The sequence below is a fragment of the Ictalurus punctatus genome, unplaced genomic scaffold (genome assembly GCF_001660625.3).
Source record: "Ictalurus punctatus breed USDA103 unplaced genomic scaffold, Coco_2.0 Super-Scaffold_100068, whole genome shotgun sequence".
NCBI classification, from domain to species: domain Eukaryota; kingdom Metazoa; phylum Chordata; class Actinopteri; order Siluriformes; family Ictaluridae; genus Ictalurus; species Ictalurus punctatus.
In genome coordinates this window covers 1,053,828-1,071,327 of record NW_026521091.1, presented here as the reverse complement: position 1 = coordinate 1,071,327, position 17,500 = coordinate 1,053,828, and the positions used below count along the sequence as shown (strand labels likewise).

Here is a 17,500-nt window from a genome sequence, read left to right as displayed (position 1 = left end):
AGCACAGTTATTAGCAAGCACGGATATGGTTATTTTCTTACTCAGAACATCACTAGGGACTGAAAATCTCAATATATTAACATTTTCTTTAGAGGTAAAATGGCACGAAGGTGGAAGAAGAATAATTATAACTAGACCAGTACATTTCCTGAAGAAAATGTGAGCGGTGCTTGCCGTGGTGAAATCGGGACAGGGCGCCAATACATTCAAGAGCCGCCCGCGTAGGGTGCCAATACTTTTTAGAGCCGACCGTCAAGGGCGCCAGTACTTTTGAGAGCTGGCCGTGCAGGGTGCCAATACTTTTGAGAGCTGGCCGTGCAGGGTGCCAATACTTTTGAGAGCTGGCCGTGCAGGGTGCCAATACTTTTGAGAGCTGGCCGTGCAGGGTGCCAATACTTTTGAGAGCTGGCCGTGCAGGGTGCCAATACTTTTGAGAGCTGGCCGTGCAGGGTGCCAATACTTTTGAGAGCTGGCCAGATCGTGTGCCAATACTTCTGAGAGCTGAACAGATCGTGTGCCAATACATTTTAGAGCCGAACGTGTACGGAGGCAATACTTTTACAGCTTTCAGTTTAGAGGGCCAATACTTTCACAACTCAATGCAAGTCTATGGGAAATTTTCTGACTTTGAGCTTCCGTACTGGGAATGCCGACATTCCAATCACTTCCAAAAGTCATAGCACACCTCTCCTCAATAAGCCGATCGATTCGACACCTCACCCGTCGATCTCCGACAAACGGTGCGAGACTAGTTACATGCCGAAAAAAAAGTGGAAGAAGAAGAATAATAATTATAACTAGACTGGTACATTTCCTGAAGAAAATGTGAGTGGTGCTTGCAGTGGCGAAACAGGGACGGGCCCCAATACTTTCGAGAGCTGACGGTGTAGGGCGGCAATACTTTCGAGAGCTGGACAGATAGGGCGCCAGCATTGTTAGAGCCGGCCGTGTAGTGCGCCAATACTTTTTAGATCCGACCGTCAAGGGCGCCAGTACTTTTGAGAGCTGGCCGTGCAGGGTGCCAATACTTCTGAGAGCCGAACAGATCGTGTGCCAATACATTTTAGAGCCAAATGTGTATGGAGGAAAATTTTTTAGAGCTTTCTCCTTAGAGGGCCAATACGTTCGAAACTCAATACAAGTCTCTGGGAAATTTTCTGATTTTGAGCTTCCGTAGCGGGAATTCCGGCATTCTGATCGCTTATAAAAGTCATAGCACACCTCTGCTCAATAAGCGATCGATTCGCACCTCACCCGTAGATCTCCGACAAACGGTGCGGGACTAGTTACGTGCCGAAAAAAAAGTGGAAGAAGAAGAATAATTATTATAATAATAATTAGACTGGTACATTTCCTGAAGAAAATGTGAGTGGTGCTTGTGTGGCAAAATTCAGATCGGGCGCCAATACTTTTGAAAGCCGACAGCGTAGGGCGCCAATACTTTCGAGAGTCGGACGAATAGGGTGCTAGAGGGGTTTAGCATGATGCTCGCGTGTTTTAGCATGATGCTCGCGTGTTTTAGCATGATGCTCGCGTGTTTTAGCATCATGCTAGCATGTTTTAGCATAATGCTAGCATGTTTTAGCATGTTTTAGCATCATGCTAGCATGTTTTAGCAAGTTTTAGCATTATGCTAGCATGTTTTAGCATTGTGCTAGCATGTTTTAGCATTGTGCTAGCATGTTTTAGCGTTGTGCTAGCATGTTTTAGCATCGTGCTAGCATGTTTTAGCATCGTGCTAGCATGTTTTAGCATCTCGCTTACATGTTTTAGCATCATGCTGGCATGTTGCTAGCATGTGTTAGCACTGTACTGGCCATATAGGGTGCCAATACTTTTAAAGCTGGACAAATAGGGCGCAAATACTTTCGAATGCCGGACTCTAGGGCACCAATATATTCGAGAGGTGAAAGTGTAGGGTGTCAATAATTTCGAGTGCCGGACGCTAAGGGCGGCAATACTTTCGAGAGCCGACAGCGTAGGACAGCAATACTTTCGAGTGCCGGACGCTAAGGGCGCCAATACTTTCGCGAGCCAGACAGATGGGGCGCCAGCATTGTTAGAGCCGGCTGTATAGTGCGCCAATACTTTTTAGAGCCAGCCGTCAAGGGCGCCAGTACTTTTGAGAGCTGGCCGTGCGGGGTCCCAATACTTTTGAGCGCCGGCAGGATAGGGTGCCAATACTTCTGAGAGCCGAACAGATCGTGTGCCAATACGGTTTAGAGCCGAACATGTACGGAGGCAAAACTTTTAGAGCTTTCTCCTTAGAGGGCCAATACTTTCGAACTCAATGCAAGTCTATGGGAAATTTTCAGAATTTGAGCTTCCGTAGCGGGAATTCCAGCATTCCGATCGCTTATAAAAGTCATAGCACACATCTCCTCAATAAGCCGATCGATTCGACACCTCACCCGTCGATCTCCGACAAACGGTGTGGGACTAGTTACGCGCCGAAAAAACGTGGAAGAAGAATAATAATAACTAGACCGGTACATTTCCTGAAGAAAATGTGAGTGGTGCTTGTGTTGGTGAAACAGGGATGGGTGCCAATACTTTCCAGAGCCGACAGCATAGGGCGCCAATACTTCCAGAGCCGGACAAATATGGCGCCAGCATTGTTAGAGCCTGCCGTGTAGTGCGCCAATACATTTTAGAGCCGACTGTCGAGGGCGCCAGTACTTTTGAGAGCTGGCCGTGCGGGGTCCCAATACTTTTGAGCGCCGGCCAGAGAGGAGTAATAATTATAATAATAATAATAATAATAATAATAATAATAATATTATTATTATTATTATTATTATTATTATTATTAAGTATGCAAGGGAACAATAGTAGTGCTTTACAAGCACCACTAATTAAATGATCCATAGAATTAACCTGCATAAAAAATGACAATGTCTGCATAGTTTTTCTTCAAAGTGTACTTTCATTGTACTTGAAAATTGAGGTATAAAGTATTTGTCCACTTAAACATTTACATCTGACCGTTAACAATAAAAATTCTGTGCAGAGCTATCATATTTGTAGAATTTGATGTTGAATATTCGGTCACTGAATACTTCTCTCTTTCTCTCGTTGTGTATTAAGTATTGATGCTGCAAAAGAAGACGGATCTTTTGGTAGGCTGGTTAATGATGACCACAAGCACCCAAATGGCAGAATGCAGAAGACTGAAGTGGATGGAAGCCCACATCTTGGTCTGTTTGCTTTAACAGACTTTAAAGAAGGTGATGAATTACCTGCAATTACGGAGGAGGAGACTGGCCTTGGCGTAGCAAGGTATGCAGGGTAACTCCCTCTCTGTTTTCACAATTTAAAAATTATTAAAAGATAAACATTGTCTTATCCGGCAGTGTTGCAATTCATTTTTGTTGCACAACTAATTTTGTGCTTGTGCATCAACAATAAAATTAGACATTATTGTTCATCTGATCTGCTTCAGGTATTTTACTGCCACGTTTAAGCATTAACTACAAAACATGTGTGTGTCTGAAATCACCGTAATTATCCCAAAGTCTTCCAAAGTATCCCATATCTAACCCTGAAATCACAAACTTAATTCCTATAGTGAAATAATTATTGTTTTTGTCGTATTGAACAGCATATTTGTTTTCTGTTACATAATCTTGTCTGTTAATAGTTACTATACGGAGTCCCCACAAAGCATGTTTTATTCAGGTGTGTGAGGGAGTCTTGTGATAGCTGAATAGATATGTGAATTTAGAACAGTGTCCCCATAGGTCACTTAAACCTGAACTGTGTTATTACTGTGAATTCGTTCTGAATGCATCATAATTATCCCAAAGTCTTCCAAAGTGTCCCATTTCTAACCCTGAAATAATAAACTTAATTAATAAATAATTATTGTTTTTGTCGTATTGAACAGCATATTTGCTTTCTGTTGCATATTCCTCTTTTAGATTTTCTAAATGTCTATTAAATATGCAGATTATGGAGGGGGACACTGCTGAGAGCAATGGCCAGGAGAAACAGCAGCCATCACAGTCTACACCTTTTCTGGATCATAAATATCAGAATTGTGTAGTTTGCTGGCACTTTTAATCCTGCCTTTCAATCACACCTCTCCATAATTTCCAACATAAGCATCCCCTGGGACTCAGTAGGTTCCCTACTGCATCTTCTATTTGGTACATATGCACAAACTGCAGTCAGAGTTTTCATTCTTGAGACGTGAAATCTAAGTTCCAGTCTGTAAGTTGCCAGACAATAATTTCTGTCGGGTGTAAGGGTGTGTGTTTGCTATGTAACTAATGTTTATTCTTACATTTAGGTAAAACATCTACTCTGAATAAGAGGAAGGCTCGGGAAGGAAATGAGGTCCATGCAGTGGAGAGACATATGAAGACCTTCATCATGTCATGTCGTGTCCCAGGGAAGTTGGCCTGTGAAAACTGCATTAGATCTGAGTCTTTATATCTTAAAGATAGAGACTGGCAAAGTGTCAAATTCTACGTCTATAACTGCACTGTAGCTTACAAAAGAGATATAAACAAAGATTAAATAACACTTTGATAGTAACACTTTACATCTATATTACAGATACTGTACATCATAACATCTGTAGTAATGCTTTAATAATAAGTTACATTACATCTCTAGCCTTTTACTTTGTAATGAACCGCTGAGCATTTACTTCATAATAAACTAATCAGGAACAAATCAGGCATTTAAAATATCCATTAGGATCTTTACCTACACCGTTATATTGAATTAGATCAAATTGGTTTGGGCCGCCTTCTTCCAGTGGGTCCTTATGCAGGTGACTGACAAGTTCATGAGTAAGCCTATTGGGCAATAAAAGCTTCAGTGTGCTACCCATTTACATGTTTAGGCTGCCTGGAATCAAAATTAGCTACCTCAACATACATTATTAAGTTGTTACTGTCACTTTTTAGCTTAGTCAGTTAAGTGGATATAGAATAAAGAAAAATATTGTGTTTATGACATTTGGTTGTGTGTCTGTGTTTGGCTAGTATCTTTATTTTTCTCAATATGTTTAACTTTGAGCTGGCTATATGTAGTAAGCAGAAGTGTTATGTCAAACTTAAATGAGTCCAAGTTCATTCACGGCACATGTGAGCTTAGTAGTTGTGCACTGTCTTTTACAGTAAAGAAGCTCAAGACTCAAGTTGTCTTTATAATGTTGAATAGACAGGGTTTTTTCATCTGACTGACAATTTTTCACTTGATTAGAGATCCAGACCAATAAACAAATCCTTCATGTAGCTAAAATATCAAAAGGATGAGTGTCTTTGTCATTTTGACTTGCCAAAATGACTGGGGATAGTGTTAATTTGTGATGCATGCCTGTGATAAATAAGTGAGGTTCAGTACAGCTAGCACCTCTACTTTCTATTCCACAAAAAAAATTGTATACTTTAAAATGAAACGCTTCTTAGAATTATAGCCTCAAAACTAATAATAGCACTGGTAACACCTTCCTTAACAAGTTCCTAGGTTTCTCAAAGGGTTCCTCTGTTGGAAATAGAAAGCTCCAAAGAAATGTAGTCTGTTATCTATTACGTGCAGATATTGAAATTTGTGTAAGAGAGCTTTTTGATAACCAAACTTTCACTGATTGCATATTTCACAAATAAGGCTAAGAGTCCTTAGTATAAACAATTAAGAACAACTGTTCAATTTAATTTCATGAGAAGCTTAAACCTTCAAATAGAGAAAATACACATCATATCTGCTTTACAAACAGCCCTCTAAATTAGACATACTTAGTTTGTAATTTTGTATAAAGAATTATAGAGTTAAATTGACAACTTTGTTTTTTAAAACCATGTCCCATTGTTGTTATATAAACGACCTGATCTGTGTGTATGCAGATTAACTATCTAGTGATGTCCCCTCTACAACATGAAAACCAGCTAATTTGCTGTGTATGCAAATTAGGTCCCCATTAATGATGAGTTTAATGTCCCATTAATGTCCACATTAGGTGTGAAAAAACCAAGCACAGAAATTTTGAGATTTAAATCCAGAATTTGAGATGATATGTGTTCTCAGGCTTAAATTATACATGCCTGATTCTTTTCATATCTGTAGGACCTCAGGAAAGTGGTGTCCCCACAATACATGGGTGGGACTACTGACCCCAGAATGTTCTAATTACAAGTGTGTGTGTGTGTGTGTGTGTGTGTGTGTGTGTGTGTGTGTGTGAGAGAGAGAGAGAGAGAGAGAGAGAGAGAGAGAGAGAGAGAGAGAGTGAGTGTTAAAGGTACCGGAGCAGTCTGGCTGTGCAGCTACAGTAAATGTTAATAATAATAATAATAATAATAATAATAATAATAGGACGTTATTTAAAAGCTCATACAGCTGATGTTATTTTTATTCAGTAGTTAATTTAACATGCTATGCTAACATGTAAACAATAAGATAATATTACCTGACGTACATTTTACACTCAATATTGTCTGTTTCTGTTCTATTTCACCAACAAAAATATTTCCAAACAAAGCCACAGCAGGTCCTGCTCCTTTTTCCTCCTAATTCCCTCATTTCTCCACGTTGGGATTAATAAAGTATTATCTTATCTCATCTTTTGTTCAAATGGGAGATTTCTGATTTATTTTATTTATTTTGTTTATTTTTAAATAGGAGACTTTTTAATACTTTTATTAAAAATGGCTTCATGTTTCAATTATACTGAAGCATTTGTTCAAACAAAAATGTTTTCAGTCCTTTAAGGATCATTGTAACTGATGATGTTATTATTATTAATAATAATAATAATAATAATAATGATGCTAATGCTGATGTGGTGTCCTGTCCTCTGACTTCTGTGTGTGAGAGAAACGCACTCACATTTCTGTTACATGGGAAACTTTAGGTGTATTATGGCTCTGTGTGTGTGTGTGTGTGTGTGTGTGTGTGTGTGTGTGTGTGTGTTTGAGGTCAGTGTTCTGATATATCATCATTTCTCCCCCAGGAGAGGAAAGCTGTAGAGTTCTGTCCTCAGTTCTCAGATCAAACTCCTCCAGACTGAGAGAACTGAACCTGAGTAACAATAACCTGCAGGATTCAGGAGTGAAGCTGCTCTCTGCTGGACTGGAGAATCCACACTGTACACTGGAGATACTGAGGTACACACACACACACACACACACTGTACACTGGAGACACTGAGGTACACACACACACTCACACACACACACACACACTGTACACTGGAGTGTACCTCTTCGTCACCTGTAGATTAGATTACTGTAATGCCTTACTGTCTGGATGTTCCAGTAGGAGCATAAACAAACTCCAGTTAGTCCAGAATGCAGCTGCTAGAGTCCTAACTAGAACCAGAAGATACGCCCATATCACCCCGATCTTATCCACACTGCATTGGCTCCCAGTGAAATCTCACACTGATTTTAAAATACTATTATTAACCTATAAAGTACTGAATGTTCTCGCGCCATGCAACTTTGATCAAAAGATGCAGACTCTCTGATGAAACGTTGAATAGTGTTTTTGTAAAATGATGTTGAAACACACACACACACACACACACACACACACACACACACACATGGATATTTAAAATAACAGAGAATGCCACACAAGTTATTGTAATTTATGAATGTACAGTCAAAGATTGAACATTTACATTTAGACAGCTTTACCATAAAATGGCAGTTGATTTGTGTAAGTGTGTGAGGAATAGTCTGTAATATATCACACAGACGTGTGTGTGTGTGTGTGTGTGTGTGTGTGTGTGTGTGTGTGTGTGTGTGTGTAAAGGCATTAAATAAATGTTTTTTTAATTTTTTTATTATTATGCTAGATGTAGTATGCTAGAGTACGAGGCGTACGAGTTCCACTCTCCTCTGTGAACTCCACCTTCATCTTCTGTTTCTCCATCACTGCCTCCAGCTCTGTTGCCTTTCTGACATCCTGAGAAAAAAACACATCATTTATACACATCATTAGCGTGTGTGTGTGTGTGTGTGTGCGCGCGCGTATGTGTGTGTTTACCTCCAGCAGTGCCTTCTGTACGGCAACTTGTCTGTACACCCTCGCTCCTTCTTCAGGAATGACAGCGCGAAGTTCCTCTTTATTCAGAGAGAATAGCTGAGCTCCTGTTCACACACAAAGACACTGTGTAGTCCTACACACACAACACACACACACGCACACACACACACACACACACACACACACACACAGATATTAATAAATTAATAGATAATATTTTATAAAAAATTTGACAAGAGGCAGTGATTCACACAGGCCACTATAGGGAGCCGGAGCACAGACTGCCCTTTTACTAGACCATTAAAAATAAAGAGAATTAGAGTCACACCAGTAACTTTGTTCCAACAAGAGTAACACACACTTTCTGTCAAACTGTCAATCAAAGTAGAGTGTGCTGATTTATAGCCCTTTGTGCTTCTCAGGCCGACATTTCTGTAAGTGGCCTAATTTATGCCCGGGGTGGGGGGGTAACCCTATCGATTGTATCAGTGGGTCAGTCTAGCTCCTGTGTGGTCTGGGCAGTGGTGGAGAGGGGTGTGTGGGGGAGTGGCCCCCCAACAAAGGTGTTCATGTTAATGAGTCTGTTTTTTTGTTTGTTTGTTTTTTTTTTGTGGGGGGTGAAATACGTCTGAAAAGAGTATCAATGGTTAATATGGGGATGTGTTTGTGTTACTGTGTGGCGTTATTTCGTTTGTGTAAACACACTGTTAGAAAAGCATGATGTTTGAATGTGTACATATAGGAGTAGAATATTTGTTTGTGAAATAAATGAAAAACAAATGTTGATTATGTTTTTAGGAGCCCGGTTTGCCTTTGAATAAAAAGTGTAGGAGGTAAAGCGTTTTTTTTTTATTTATTTATTTATTTTTTTAAAGATTCTGTTTAAAATAATTGTGTGTATTACATACATTCTAAACACAAACCTTTAGGATGTAAAAATGGTTAAAAGAGCTGTTTAAAAAGAATCGCACGTATTACATGACTTCTAAACAAAGATCCTTACGAGCTAAAAATGTTAGTGTCGGCTAAAAGAATCTCCGTAATGTTTAAACTAGAAGACAAAAAACCCCATCACCTCTCTCTCTCTCTCTCTCTCTCTCTAAACCCCGCCCATACATACATGTTTCAGACACCCCTCTCTCTCTCTCTCTCTCTCTCTCTCTCTCTCTCTCTAAACCCCGCCCATACATACATGTTTCAGACACCCCTCTCTCTCTCTCTCTCTCTCTCTCTCTCTCTCTCTCTAAACCCCGCCCATACATACATGTTTCAGACACCCCTCTCTCTCTCTCTCTCTCTCTCTCTCTCTCTCTCTCTCTCTAAACCCCGCCCATACATACATGTTTCAGACACACCTCTCTCTCTCTAAACCCCGCCCATACATACATGTTTCAGACACACCTCTCTCTCTCTCTCTAAACCCCGCCCATACATACATGTTTCAGACACACCTCTCTCACTCTCTCTCTCTCTCTCTCTCTCTCTCTCTCTCTCTCTCTCTCTCTCTAAACCCCGCCCATACATAAATGTTTCAGACACACCTCTCTCTCTCTCTCTCTCTCTCTCTCTCTCTCTCTCTCTAAACCCCGCCCATACATGTTTCAGACACACCTCTCTCTCTCTCTCTCTCTCTCTCTCTCTCTCTCTCTCTCTCTCTCTCTCTCTAAACCCCGCCCATACATGTTTCAGACACACCTCTCTCTCTCTCTCTCTCTCTCTCTCTCTCTCTCTCTCTCTCTCTCTCTCTAAACCCCTGAGCAACAGTTTGTAGGTAGTCTAATTTATGATCTTTGTGTTTTCCTGAGCAACAGTTTGTAGGTAGTCTAATTTATGATCTTTGTGTTTTTCCTGAGCAACAGTTTGTAGGTAGTCTAATTTATGATCTTTGTGTTTTTCCTGAGCAAGAGCTTTGTGTGGAGACACTTATTTTATGACCGGGGGTCGTGGTGTAATCCTATCAGTATGTTTATGATAATGAGTTGGTGTCTGGGGGTGTTAATGGCTTTACGATACCCCCAGCAATAGGCAGACTCTATGTTTAAAAGTGGAGTGAGTTACACAGAAGTCTCTAAGATCTCGGCTGTGTACCAGTGTTTGCGCTGTGTGATTTAAACGAACCTGCGGCTTCTCATTTTAGCACCGCTAAAGTTTTATTTTTATTTTGAGGAATACTTCAAAGAGGAGGTGGCTGTCTATCGTAACAGTAAGTGTTTTATTAGTGGTGCTTGAAAAGCACTACTATTGTTCTCTTGCATACTTATTATTATTATTATTATTATTATTATTATTATTATTATTATTATTCTTCCACGTTTTTTTCGGCGCGTAACTAGTCCCGCACCGTTTGTCGGAGATCGACAGGTGAGGTGTCGAATCGACCGGCTTATTGAGGAGATGTGTGCTATGACTTTTATAAGTGATCGGAATGCCGGAATTCCCGCTACGGAAGCTCAAATTCTGAAAATTTCCAATAGACTTGCATTGAGTTATGAAAGTATTGGCCTCTAAACAGAAAGCTCTAAAAGTTTTGCCTCCGTACACGTTCGGCTCTAAAATGTATTGGCACACGATCTGTTCGGCTCTAAAATGTATTGGCACACGATCTGTTCGGCTCTAAAATGTATTGGCACCCTATCCGGCCAGCTCTCAAAAGTACTGGCACCCTTGACAGTTAGCTCTAAAAAGTATTGGCGCACTACAAGGCCGGCTCTAACAATGCTGGCGCCCTATCTGTCTGGCTCTCGAAAATATTGGCACCCTATTTGTCCGGCTTTAAAAGTATTAGCACCCTAAACAGCCAGTATAGTGCTAACACATGCTAGCAACATGCCAGCATGATGCTAAAGCATGCTAGCATGATGCTAAAACATGCTCAAACATATAAGCATGATGCTAAAACGTGCAAGCATGATGCTAAAACGTGCAAGCATGATGCTAAAACGTGCAAGCATGATGCTAAAACGTGCTAGCATGACGGTAAAACGTGCTAGCATGACGGTAAAACATGCTAGCATGATGCTAAAACATACTAGCATGACAGTAAAACGTGCAAGCATGATGCTAAAACGTGCAAGCATGATGCTAAAACATGCTAGCATCAAGCTAAAACCCTCTAGCAACCTATCCATCCGGCTCTCGAAAGTATTGGCGCCCAATCCAAATTTTGCCAGTGCAAGCACCACTCACATTTTCTTCAGGAAATGTACTGTTCTAGTTATTATAATAATTATTATTCTTCTTCCACTATTTTTTGGCGCGTAACTTCTCTCGCGTTTGTCGGAGATCAAAGGGTGAGGTGTCAAGTTGATCGGCTTATTGAGCAGAGGTGTGCTATGACTTTTATAAGCGATCGGAATGCCGGAATTCCCACTACGGAAGCTCAAAGTCAGAAAATTCCCCACAGACTTGCATTGAGTTTTGAAAGTATTGGCCCTCTAAACAGAAAGCTTTTAAAAAAATTGCCTCCGTACACATTTGGCTCTAAAATGTATTGGCACACGATCTGTTCAGCTCTCAGAAGTATTGGCACCCTATCTGGCCGCCTCTCAAAAGTATTGGCACCCCGCACAGTCTACTCTCAAAAGTACTGGCACCCTTGATGGTCAGCTCTAAAAGGTATTGGCGCACTACATGGCCAGCTCCAACAGTGCTTGCGCCCTATCTGTCCGGCTCTCAAAAGTATTGGCGCCCCATTCCTGTTTTGCCATGGCAAGCACCATCCACATTTTCTTCAGGAAATGTACCGGTCTAGTTATTATTATAATTAATGGTGCTTGAAAAGCACTACTATTGTTCTTCGGCCAACTTAGTATTATTAATAATAATAATAATAATATTATTATTATTATTATTATTATTATTATTATTATTATTGTTATTATTATTATTATTATTAATGGTCCTTGAAAAGCACTATTATTGTTATTTGGCAAATTTATTATAATTCTTCTTCTTCTTCCAGTTTTTTTTTCGGTGCGAAACTAGTCCCGCACCGTTTGTCGGAGATCGACGGGTGAGGTGTCGAATCGATCGGCTTATTGAGGAGATGTGTGCTATGTATTACGGAAGTGATCGGAATGTCGGCATTCCCGGTACGGAAGCTCAAAGTCGGAAAATTTCCCATAGACTTGCATTGAGTTGCGAAAGAATTGGCGCTCTACACCGCCAGCTCTAAAAGAATTGCCTCCATACACGCCCGGCTCTCAAAAGTATTGGCAACCAATCTGTCCGGCTCTCAGAAGTATTGGCGCCCTATCTGGCCGACTCTCAAAAGTATAGACACCCCGCATGGCTGGCTCTCCAAAGTATTTCCGCCCTACACGGCCAGCTCTAAAAAGTATAGCTGCACTACACGGCCGGCTCTCAGAAGTATTGGCGCCCTGTGACTCCAGCTCTCAAAAGAATTGACGCCCATCGCGTCCAGCTCTCAAAAGTATTGGCATCCTACACCGGCAACTGTCAAAAGTATTGGCACCCCACTCTTCTGGCTGTCAAAAGTATTGGCACTCTACGCTTCCGGCTATCGAAAGTATTGGCGCCTGATCCGAATTTTGCCATGGCAAGCAGCACACATTTTCTTCAGGAAATGTACTGGTCTAGTTTATTATTATTATTATTATTATTATTATTATTATTATTGTGTGTGTGTGTGTCTGTCTTATTATTTCTGTGTCTGTGTTATTATTTCAGACATCAGATATTTCTCATCTATATTAAATGTTTTCTACACATTTGATCATTTTAGAAAATGTCTGAAGGATTTTTACACGCACCCCTGCTCTCATCAGACAGAACCTCGATTGGGAAACACTGGGTTAGTTACTCGTCTGACCAATGTGTTTAACTTACTCTCCATCATCTCCTTTATTCTGAGTAACATTCATTATTCACACAAAAACTACTTACACACCAATCCTCACTAATATCAGGATACTCGCTCTCATTAAGGGAAAACCAGAAAAAATACATTTCTGCAGATATTTAAGTAAACTTACTCAGCGTATGAGTTCTGCTTCTTTATCTAATGATCTGCTGAGTGTTTCTAGTTCCTGTTATTTTATTTTAGTTTATATATTTGTATAGATTTGTATAGCTCTGACAGTTGTTTGTGCACAGCTGAATGAAGTCACGAGATAATAAATGAAGGTAATGAAATGATAATGTGTGTGATGTAGATTTTACCAGACTTTTAATTCTGTTCTCTGTATTTGCAGCGTTTTCAGGCTTTTACTTTCAGTATTTACAGGCCTTTGCTCGATGAATCAGAAAGCTGTCTGATAACAAACCACATCTGTGTGTGTGTGTGTGTGTGTATTACCCTACCTCACTGCCCCTCCCCCTCTGCAGAATAAACGGTTAGGAAGTGAAAGTGAAAGTCAGTCTCCATTTTGTGTGGAGGGGAAAATACAGCATTTCAGGAGTAAAAACACAGTGAGTATCTACATCTAAAGCTATAATATATAAACACACTGAATGTACACTAGATGCAGAAGAGTTTTGTGGGTTTGTACTGAAGTTTGAATGTACACAGGTTGTGTTATGACTTGATACAGAGACTATTTCCTGTAAGTGAACTCTGTGCTGATACAGGGTTTGATTTAACACACCGATGTTGGAGTGAAGTAAACGTGTGTCCTGCTGTAATCTGGAGAAGGAGACATGACCTCCAACATGAGTGTGTCTGGAGAACAGGACTTAAAGAGAGACGAGAGGTGAGTTACTTTTCCATTCACCAGCAATAAACACACACCGTCTCATGGAACAGATCTGTATCTCTAAACACTCACTAGTTAACAGAGGAACTAGACTTTGGTTTAAGGTGTTTAATAGCAGTGAATATATCACTGATCTGATCTAAGAACAGTTTAGAGAAATCATTCACTGAGAGAAGAGTAAAAAGGACTGTGTAATGTGGAGGAGAAGAGCAGTGTAGCTTTGAGTCAGTGAACTCTACAGGCTTTAAGACCCAGCTGAGTCAGTTATCTGTGACTGGGACTCCTGACATCAGTGTAATTCCTGAGGTATGAGGCGTGTCTCCTGTTTGAATAAGTGTGCAGACTGGAGCTGAATTAAAAAGATGGAATTATTGGTGTTTAATGATGAACACATTGTGTAACAGTGCTGAGACAGCAGAGTATTAATTATTGCTGATATTTCTGTTTAATTCTAGAATGATGGAGGGAAAGAGATCAGACTCACCAGAACCCAGCTGTGTGTCCATGAAGAGTGACGCGTCAATGGGTCGTCCACTTCACTTCAGAGACAGAGCCAGTTCTCCTGATGTGAGGTCAGTACAGTGAGGTGTTTTACAGCAGTGTTCCACCTGATCAAACTCACTGGTCTCATTCTGAAGCCCTTCATGATCTTTATCAGGTGTTGAAGCAGTAAAACACTAAACTGTGCAGTGCTGCAGCTCTCGGACTGGCAGTGAGGAAAACTGCTTTAAGAGTTCAGTTCAGCCTGCAGTCCCTGAGCTGGAGGGTCTGTGGTGCTACACAACAACATTTACACCTGGGACATTAATGACTAGATCACTATTTTATTCATAAACATGTTAGTGTCAGTGAGAAATCCTGAAATCAGTGTATTGTGTTAAGAGGATAGTGTTATATATCTGTCTCTGTATGTATTAGTGTGTGTTGTGCAGCTATGAATACATATAGTCTATATCACATCATGTGTTTTATTTCTTCACAGACCACAACAGAAGAAATCAAACCTCAGCAGAAATCAGTTGGACTCCATATTCAAGGTGTGTGTCTTTTTAATGTGTGTAACTTGTGTGTGAGCAGGTTGCAGGTTTTTTATTTAAGATCATTACAATTTACAGATTTATTGATGTGCAGCAGCATTATGGGTAATCAGGCAGAATTTCAGCTGTAACTGTGGGAATAGAAAGAGACTTTTATTCTTTTCATAAAATAAAAGCATCTCTCAGTGTGTAACATTATAATATTTAGATGTGTTCCTGTGTGTTTCTAACCAGGAGCTGGAACACAAAGTCATCACTCTGATAAAGAATGAGCTGAAGAGGTTTAGGAAGCTCCTGAGTCCAGATTACCCAGCATGCACTGAGAGGGAGGTGCAGGATGAGGAGGATCTGCACAGTGTCAGAGATGGAGCGCTGAAGATCACACTGCACGTCCTGAAGAACATGAACCACACAGATCTCGCTAACACACTGCACAACAGTAAGAGCTCTGAGTCATGGCTTTATTCCATCAGGTTCACTTTAGAGAGAGGAAATAGTTTTAGATAGGAACACTTTTAGTTTGAAGTTCGAGTTTAGTATCATGTACATCTGCTGCGTTTCTGTTCTGTTCGTGGTCCAGCTTGTGGTGACTCTGTACAATGGTCCTGTTCCTTCAGGAATATTTACTACATGAATCAGGAATGAACAGCAGCATTTGAATTTTACATTTAATCCTGTGTTCAGTGATTATACATTAAAACATGTTATTACTTTGTTTATTAGAACTCGCCTCTGTGTATCAGACAGAGCTGAAATCCAGCCTGAGAGAGAAGTTTAAAAGAATTAATGAAGGAATCTCACAGCATGGAAGCTCAGCACTTCTGAATGAGATCTACACAGAGCTCTACATCACAGAGGGTTGGAGTGGAGACGTCAATAATGAACATGAGGTGAGACAGATTGAGACAGCGTCCAGGAGACCAGCAGCACAGGAGACACCCATCAAATGTAACGATCTCTTTAAAGACAAGTCCATCAGAAGTGTGCTGACTAAAGGAGTTGCTGGAATTGGAAAAACAGTCTCTGTGCAGAAGTTCATTCTGGACTGGGCTGAAGGAAAAGCAAATCAGGACGTCACCTTCATGTTTCCACTTCCCTTTAGAGAGCTGAATCTGATGAAGCAGAAACATCTCAGTCTGATGGATCTTCTTCATCACTTTTTCCCTGAAATAAGAAAACTAGAAGTAATAGACTGTGACTCCTACAAAGTGGTGTTGATCTTTGATGGTCTGGATGAGTGTCGACTTCCTCTAAATTTCCAGAAGAATGAGAGACTGTGTGATGTGACAGAGTCAGCCTCAGTGGATGTGCTGCTGACGAACCTCATCAAGGGGAATCTGCTTCCCTCTGCTCTCCTCTGGATAACCTCTCGACCAGGAGCAGCCAATCAGATCCCTCCTGAGTGTGTAGACCAGGTGACAGAGGTACGAGGGTTCAGTGATCCTCAGAAAGAGGAGTACTTCAGGAAGAGAATCAGTGATCAGAGCCTGTCCAATAAAATCATCTCACACATGAAGTCTTCAAGAAGCCTCTACATCATGTGCCACATCCCAGTCTTCTGCTGGATCTCAGCCACTGTTCTAGAGAGAATGTTGGGTGAAGCAGAGAGTGGACAGATCCCCAAGACTCTGACTCAAATGTTCACACACTTCCTGCTCTTTCAGATCAAACACAAGGACCAAAAGTACCATCAGAAATGTGACCCTGATCCTCAGCAGACCAGAGAGAGTATCCTGGCACTGGGAGAACTGGCTTTCCAACAGCTGGAGAAAGGAAACCTGATCTTCTATGAGGAAGACCTGAGAGAGTGTGGCATTGATGTCGGAGAAGTGTCGGTGTACTCAGGAGTGTGTACCCAAATCTTCAGAGAGGAGTTTGGGCTTCACCTGGGGAAGGTGTTCAGCTTTGTACATCTGAGTGTTCAGGAGTTTCTGGCTGCTTTATATGCATTTTTCTGCTTTATTTTTAGAAAGACAAATGTGTTAGTGGAGCAAAGCACTGGACTTTTTAATTTCTTCAGAAAGTCAGACATGTCTGATCTCCTCAGGAGTGCAGTGGACAAGGCCTTACAGAGTGAGAACGGACACCTGGACCTGTTCCTCCGCTTCCTTCTGGGTCTCTCACTGGAGTCCAATCAGACTCTCTTACGAGGCTTAATGCCACAGACAGGAAGCAGCTCTCACAGCAAACAGGAAACAGTCGAGTACATCAAGGAGAAGATCAGGGAGAATCCATCTCCAGAGAAATCCATCAATCTGTTCCACTGTCTGAATGAACTGAATGATCATTCTCTAGTGCAGGAAGTACAGACTTACCTGAACAGAGGAGGTCACAGTCGTCTCAGTGGAACCAGACTCTCTCCTGCTCAGTGGTCAGCTCTGGTGTTTGTGTTACTGAACTCAGATCAGGAGCTGGATGAGTTTGATTTGAGGGAATATGACCCATCAGAGGAATGTCTTCTGAATCTGCTGCCAGTGGTCAAAGCCTCCAGAAGAGCTGAGTGAGTATTTTTGTTTATAAATGTATCACTGCATGGTTTATTATTTTAAGGTAACACTGAACTGCACTGTTTGGATTAATGCTGGTTAATAATTACTCTAATCATCTTTAAACAAACCTCTGGTACTGTTACAGAAGAGTTTCACTTTTTACACCAACACGTTACGTCTGCACTGAGGGCGGGGCCATGTGGACAAAACCTTGTATCACCATTTATTACCTTTTCTCTAAAACTGATGAAGAAATGATCTC

At 40.9% G+C, this 17,500-nt stretch overlaps 1 protein-coding gene and 1 long non-coding RNA gene across 6 annotated transcripts in view; both read left to right on the top strand.

Moving 5' to 3' along the window:
* Positions 1-6,329, top strand: part of LOC128630874 (uncharacterized) — a 7,534-nt gene extending 1,205 nt beyond the window's left edge. The window contains exons 3-4 of the long non-coding RNA XR_008395130.1: positions 3,088-3,279; positions 4,292-6,329. This is a non-coding gene — a long non-coding RNA (uncharacterized LOC128630874). The remainder of the gene's footprint in view (positions 1-3,087; positions 3,280-4,291) is intronic.
* Positions 6,330-6,942: 613 nt separating this feature from the next.
* Positions 6,943-17,500, top strand: part of LOC108261518 (NLR family CARD domain-containing protein 3-like) — a 15,605-nt gene continuing 5,047 nt past the window's right edge. Inside the window, exons 1-7 of one of the 5 annotated variants that reach the window (XM_053679113.1) lie at positions 6,943-7,112; positions 13,345-13,428; positions 13,568-13,709; positions 14,168-14,284; positions 14,695-14,749; positions 14,984-15,188; positions 15,473-17,249. In XM_053679113.1, the coding sequence (XP_053535088.1) occupies positions 13,657-13,709; positions 14,168-14,284; positions 14,695-14,749; positions 14,984-15,188; positions 15,473-17,249 (2,207 nt within the window). In that variant the 5' untranslated portion in view covers positions 6,943-7,112; positions 13,345-13,428; positions 13,568-13,656. Of the gene's footprint in view, positions 7,113-12,792; positions 12,812-13,124; positions 13,144-13,344; positions 13,429-13,550; positions 13,710-14,167; positions 14,285-14,694; positions 14,750-14,983; positions 15,189-15,472; positions 17,250-17,500 lie in introns of those variants that run through there. The other 4 variants (XM_053679109.1, XM_053679112.1, XM_053679110.1 and 1 more) reach the window with 4 other exon arrangements.